General features: G+C 40.7%; 1 protein-coding gene across 1 annotated transcript in view; it reads left to right on the plus strand.

Annotated features, from left to right (window-relative positions):
- LOC123506073 (nephrin-like) overlaps positions 1-3,392 on the plus strand; it is a 222,053-nt gene extending 218,661 nt beyond the window's left edge. The window contains 2 exon segments of the mRNA XM_045257930.1: positions 727-892; positions 2,722-3,392. Coding sequence (XP_045113865.1) covers positions 727-892; positions 2,722-3,203 — 648 coding nt within the window. The 3' untranslated portion in view covers positions 3,204-3,392.
- Positions 3,393-6,785: the final 3,393 nt, after the last annotated feature.

The following is a 6,785-nucleotide window of genomic DNA, read 5'->3' on the forward strand; positions in this document are numbered from 1 at the left end:
CTCCTTTAAGGATTGAAATATCGTCCTTACAAACTTAGATTTACCCTTTACACAACCTTCACATTCCATCACTGATATGCACACCTGCTCACATATTTGCTATGTAATGGCTGCAATGGTACATCCTTCGAGTACATGATAGAGCTGTAGTTGTCATCCTGAATATCATAATAATACCTGATTTCACAGCATTATCGCTCTCTACAGACTCCTGCATTACGTTTAACTTCCATCTCTATCTTTCATCAACGCCGTTGTTACCCTGGCAGCTTCTACGCAGGGTTGTCTCGTTGTCACCAGTTTCCCGTATCTCGTGGTTATGAATTGCTCTAGATCTTGTTCCCTGACCTCACAGTATTGTGGAAAGAGTGTTGTTTTGTGTTGGTTATTATTTCGTTATTTGTGGATTTTTGTTTCTTCATCTATCATGCACGTGTTGTGTACGTTGTTTCTTTACTTGTTAACATTAATTAACATGCATTCATGCGTGCATTTTCTCTGTAATTTGTTTGTTCTTTTAAGTGGGTACATATTTATTTATTTTGCATCGTTTATCTGCATATAATTTTCTTGAAATATATATCACCAATTCTTCTCACCTCACCTTCATTTATGTTTCCACGAAGCACACATGCCTTGAACTTCTAAGGCATATTCCACTTTTTGTTTCACCCCGCCCATCAATACCGTCATTAACCACACACCTCCTTGTTTCGCCCCTTCCAGGAACAGACTCACAAACACGCGGCGTCCACTTACCTCATAGACCAAATCGAACCACCTCCAGAGTACGCGTCCCAGACTCCCTCTCAGCCCTCCAGCGCCGCCTATGACCCGCAGGAGGATGATTACGCTGAGGTCCTCCGACGAAATGCTTATAATCACCAGTTAGGTGAGTAAATATTCCTTTAGTGATGCGTAATGAATAAATAAAGACGTATCGTTTTGGTATGTTTGTTTTGCAGGATCTTGTATTTTCTGTGATATTTATTTTTTTGTGAGGTAGGTAGTGCGACCTCACGTGAATAATACTTCTCTGCTTTGTCACAATGCTTTGTCTTATTGTTGTTTCCAATGTTAATTTATGATTCCTCCTCCTCCATCTTTTGTCTTTTTCTTCTTGTTATTGTTGATGCTGTTGTTGTTGTTGTTGTTGTTGTTGTTACTCATCATCATCATCATCATCTTCTTCTTCTTCTTCTTCTTCTTCTTACATTCATTCATTCATTTTGTCTCTATTTTCCTTTCTTTCTTTCTTTCTTTCTGTCCTTCTTCCTCCGTAATTTGTTTTTTTCTTCTTTTCCAGTAATCGAGTCAAACTAGGAGTGTTGCATTTCTCCTCTCCGCCTTGTTATTCAGAAGGAGCTCTCTGCTGCATCCTTTCATTCCTCTCTTCGCTCCTCTCCCCTTCTACTTTTTCTCTGTTTCGTTATTTCCCTCGCGTCACTTTCTCCCTCACTTCTCTTTCTCTCTATTGCAGGGACGCTCCTTTCAAACCTGTGTATTTCCTCCTCGATTTTGTGAAGTACTCGACTCTCTCTCTCTCTCTCTCTCTCTCTCTCTCTCTCTCTCTCTCTCTCTCTCTCTCTCTCTCTCTCTCTCTCTCTCTCTCTCTCTCTTTCTCTCATTGTACATATAGTGTATTATAGTATTTATTCATCTTTTTCTGCCTTCAGCTCAAATACAGCACGTGACAAGTTTATTCATAGCTTTCATGAAGTGAAATTTCTTGTGTGTGTGTGTGTGTGTGTGTGTGTGTGTGTGTGTGTGTGTGTCTGTGTGTGTGTCTGTGCGCGTTCGGGCGTGTGTGCGTGCGTGCAAGCGTGTGTGTAATTCACAGCCTCTTGCTGGTCACCCAGCCAGCTTTTACCCTACGAAAAGAGTTCAGAGCTCATAGACCGATCTTCGGGTAGATCTGAGACCACACTTCACACCACAAACCGGGACAACGAGGTCACAATCCTTCGAATTACATCCCTTACCTAGTTTCTACTAGGTGAATAGGGTTACATATTAAGAGGCTCGCCCATTTGCCTCGCCGCTCCTAGGACTCTTGGTTGTGAGCCGAGTGTGCTAACTGTACGTGTGTGTGTGTGTGTGTGTGTGTGTGTGTGTGTGTGTGTGTGTGTAGAGAGAGAGAGAGAGAGAGAGAGAGAGAGAGAGAGAGAGAGAGTTTTAAAAGTAAATATGGTACTGTCTCATAGCTGCCACTTTTAGAATTAAATCTTCATCTTTTATTTTACTACTAAAACGTTATTTTTTTTTATGTATTAGAATTTTTACATATGACTACGCCGTATCATTATTGATACCCAGTTAAAATGAGTCCTTAGATATTTTTCTTCCGTGTGTGTGTGTGTGTGTGTGTGTGTGTGTGTGTGCCCATGTGTATGCGTGTGCGGGTGTGGTTATATGTGTCAGTATTGCATTTGTATTTTTATGCCTTTGTAAGTAGAGATATGGACTTGTGACACGCAAGGCTGTGTATCTCAGTATGCATCGGGATTGTTTATAGTGTAATAATTGTATTCTCTTAACACCAGAAATCCCTTCTTTGCCTCCTCACCTCACATGTGTAATCTGCTGAGATCACACCTGCCTCTTTCTGCGTATCATCGTTAAAGATACATTTTCTAACATTATCTTTTCTCTTCTTCAGTAGCGTCACGATTGTTTGCTGCGCAGGTGGATTATTCCTCGATTTGTTTTCTTCTCTTCCAGGCAAAGTGACTCCTCGGCCTCCTTCCCGTGCTACACATTACAGCACTTCTCCTGAAACCAGAGGGTACCTTAGCTTCTCGTACACACCTTCTCCTACAGGTGTCCCTAACGGTGCAGCCCAGTACCACGCTGGAGGCCCCTCAGTGACCCTGGGGCTCCACGACCATGGCCATGGCTACCCGGCGGACATGGGAAGTATAAGCGTGGAAGGAAGAGAGCACTCACACGCCTTGCAGTCATTAGGGTTAGACTCGGACCCTCCTCCTTCTCTAGGCCTGGAGCAGCACTCTATTCCCTCTGAACACCCGAGCCTCACGCTAGACCCCCACTCCATCACAATAGACCATCCTGTCATCGCCGTCACCGACTTCTCTAATAGAAATGGGGACCTCAGAGTGCAGCCGACAAGCCTCTCTACTTTCAACCCCAACCCTTCTCCTTCCACATACAGTGAATCGGATCTCGAAGGTCATTTAGTATGACTGTAAGCAGACCCGTTTCTTACGGGATGGGCGGCGAATACGTGGAATTACGCTTCTCCGAGAAGAGGGCTTTGTCTCAGCTGGTAGGCATAGACGACGTACACACACACACACACACACACACACACACACACACACACACACACACACACACACACACACACACACACACACACACACACACACACACACAAAAGGAAAGAAAGAAGAAAGTCACTCGTCAGGCCGCTATGCGACCCTTACCGCTGTGCCGTGTTTGCTGGTAGATAAATACCAGTCATCGCGACTTCAGGGAGAATAGACTATATATAGGACTCTTCGCAGATTTGCTTAAATAACCAAAGATTACTCCAGACATATATCATGATAGTTACTACAATCGCATTTCATTAATTCCTTCGTACTATTGTGGGAATAAAGAAAAAAATAACGGCTTTAAAATGCATTTGGCATAATTTGTACTTGAAATTGTGTATCAGTGTATGAGTATGTGGTACAGTGCTGGATCACTGCTGGAGCATCGAGATCGGCTAGAGTATCTGTTCAAATACACAGATCGCAACATTTCTCTCATGTTGAAGAGATTGTTTTATTATTACATGTGTTGCATGTGTCGATATGCTCTTGTTAGTCGATTGGGCAAGGTAGAATATCCTCGTCATCTTGCCATCGAAGGAGGCAACGGCTGACCAGAGAAGAAAGCAAGATTACAAGAGCGTGTGCATGGCTCCACTCACGTCAATGACATGCGTCCATGGCCAGCCGCACCATCCAATAGGCGCGATGCCGCCCCCTCTGCCGCCCAGACAGTCAAAACTAAGGTGGTTTGGGTTTCGTTCAGTAGCACATCACGTACATGTCAGTAAAAGAATCATGTCCTGAGGATCAGACCTGAAAATGTCAATATTTACGTGTGTGTGTGTGTGTGTGTGCTTATATATATATATATATATATATATATATATATATATATATATATATATATATATATATATATATATATATTGAGGCAGAGGGAAAACTCCAGGTAGATCCTTTTTCTCAAGGTGAGCTTTTCCAGGGTATTAAATCTTAAGTCCCCCGGCGGCGACCCGCCTTAGTGTGCCGCAGGAGAGTGGCGCTGTCTGTTTTGGTGTAATTGGAAGAAATCCTTCGACTTACCTGACGACATCAGTGCCGAAGCTGCAGGATGGATCCCGGAGCTCTGGGAAGGTATTAGAGGTTGAAGCTGCAGGAAGGGAATAAAAGATGAAGTGAATGGAAATCATAGTGAGGAAAACAAGGGAACCTAGAATATGATCATCAGTGTGACGGGTCATTAGAATTCTGAGATCAATGAAGTCAAACTATAAGATTAGTTATTTTGCATCTCATCCCTGCTATTGAATTTTATTTCGAGACCCAGTTAATTAATATTTCGGAACACATCTCTATTTGAGCCAAACAATAGTTGGAGGCTGTCACTGAAAACAGCTCACGTTGGTGGTTCATCTTAATAAGCTCCTCCTTCCGCACTTGTCATTCGTTCCCTAAGCTTAGCCTCCCTATTTAAGAGAGCATGCTGCATTTTTCATTTTTCCTCCGCATTTCTTCTGTTTGTTTCTATTGTCCTGGAAAGATATCCCTGTCCTTAGCTGTCGAACGAGATTCACTGATACTTCCATACTGACAATACTTTACTGTTATGTTATGTTTGAATAACAAGACAACTCACCTGCAAATTGAACGTCACAGTAGGCGTATTTAGAAGTCAGATTGACTTTCACAAATATGTAATTCTCCTTTATGATTTATGTGAGTAAGGTATGACTGAGTTGAATTGTTTCACTAACTCTTCCTATGAGCCACCGGCCTTTGTGTGTTCTGTGAAGCAAGTCTCCAACTCGAGATGTTGCTTAAATCCCCGGTGTCGTTGGGTGAGGTGGTGGAGGTTAGTCGTGGGCGGGGTGTCATTCCACCTGTCACCGGCTGTATTTATTTTTTCTCTTTTTATAAGAAAAAACGTCTGTTTCTATATATTTATATAAAATGTGTACTATCTTGAGGGAGTGAACATTTTGTATATCACTGAGAAATTTTATATAGTAATAAAAAATATATAACGAACTTGAAAAAAAAAAGGTGCGTACTGTGTTTGTTGTTTACAAGTCTGTCTGTGTGTAAATACATAATATGGTGATGTATGTGCGTACTTATATGAAAATTTATCATTGGCACAGGCAGCGGTGAAAACGTTAAGGGATTACATCAGGATCGCCATTATTTTGTACGTTTGTTAAGCAAAAGTGTACGTAGAAAAATAAATTCCTTAGTCATTCCCAGGAACACTGTGAGAGCCGCTGCCTCACTGCGCCCTGGCGGCGGGGAGGGGCGGCTCCAGCTACCGCAGCTCACCCCATGCTGTTTTCTGTAACAGTCACAACTACACTTTGCGGGGCGTGAAGGTGTTGTGCCACCTGTTTGTTACATTATCGGACAAGTTTCGCAAGTGATACTACGAAACTTCATCAGGCTTCCCTTTGGCTAGTTCCGATATATATATATATATATATATATATATATATATATATATATATATATATATATATATATATATATATATATATATATATATATATATATATATATATATATATATATATATATATATACACAATATTTTATAGTAATTTTTTATGGACCAGGCTTCCGACGGCGAGAATCCTCACCGGGTTTTTGACAGCCATCTTAGATGATAATGGTACACTACTGACTCAATTTAGACGGTAGGGGACGAGCACATATATAATAATAAGTGTACTCTATGTACTTAATGAAATCTTTTAAAGATTCATATCACATTTGTCAGTGTCGCATATCTGTACATTTTTATACCGTCTACAGAGACTCCATCGCTCCCCTTGCAGGTATGCTGATCAGTGACTATCCAGTTACTTGTCAAGGTTTCATGACATTAATGTTCTTTCTTAGTTTCGATATTTAAGTTATTCACATTATGTGGCATCGCTTAATTTTATTTTTTTAAGACGACTCACATCACTCCTCTCTTCTTGTATCGTGTATCATACATGACCTAAGATACTCCCGTCCTCTTTAGCTATTCCTTTCTCACTGAATTGTCTCCATTTGATTTTCATCTTTTTTTTGTTTTTTGGTGTGCATACAATAAGCCAACTACTATTAATGCCACCACTATCATTATCAATTATTTTACTATTGTTGCCACCATTACTACTACTAACTACTTCTACTGTTACTACATTTGCCGCTGCTACTGCTGCTGTTCCGTCTACTACTACTCCTACGTCTACTTTCACAGCTAATTTACAACTATCGGTCACTGGTTTTCCGCCCACGTGATATGCTGAGCTTTTATCGGTGCAATATTTACGTAAATATATGTTTTGTGTTGATGTCATAATTTATTATTATTTGTATATCGGAGCTTATATATATATATATATATATATATATATATATATATATATATATATATATATATATATATATATATATATATAGGCAATCACACACACACACACACACACACACACACACACACACACACACACACACACACAC

Source organism: Portunus trituberculatus, chromosome 19 (genome assembly GCF_017591435.1).
Source record: "Portunus trituberculatus isolate SZX2019 chromosome 19, ASM1759143v1, whole genome shotgun sequence".
NCBI lineage: Eukaryota > Metazoa > Arthropoda > Malacostraca > Decapoda > Portunidae > Portunus > Portunus trituberculatus.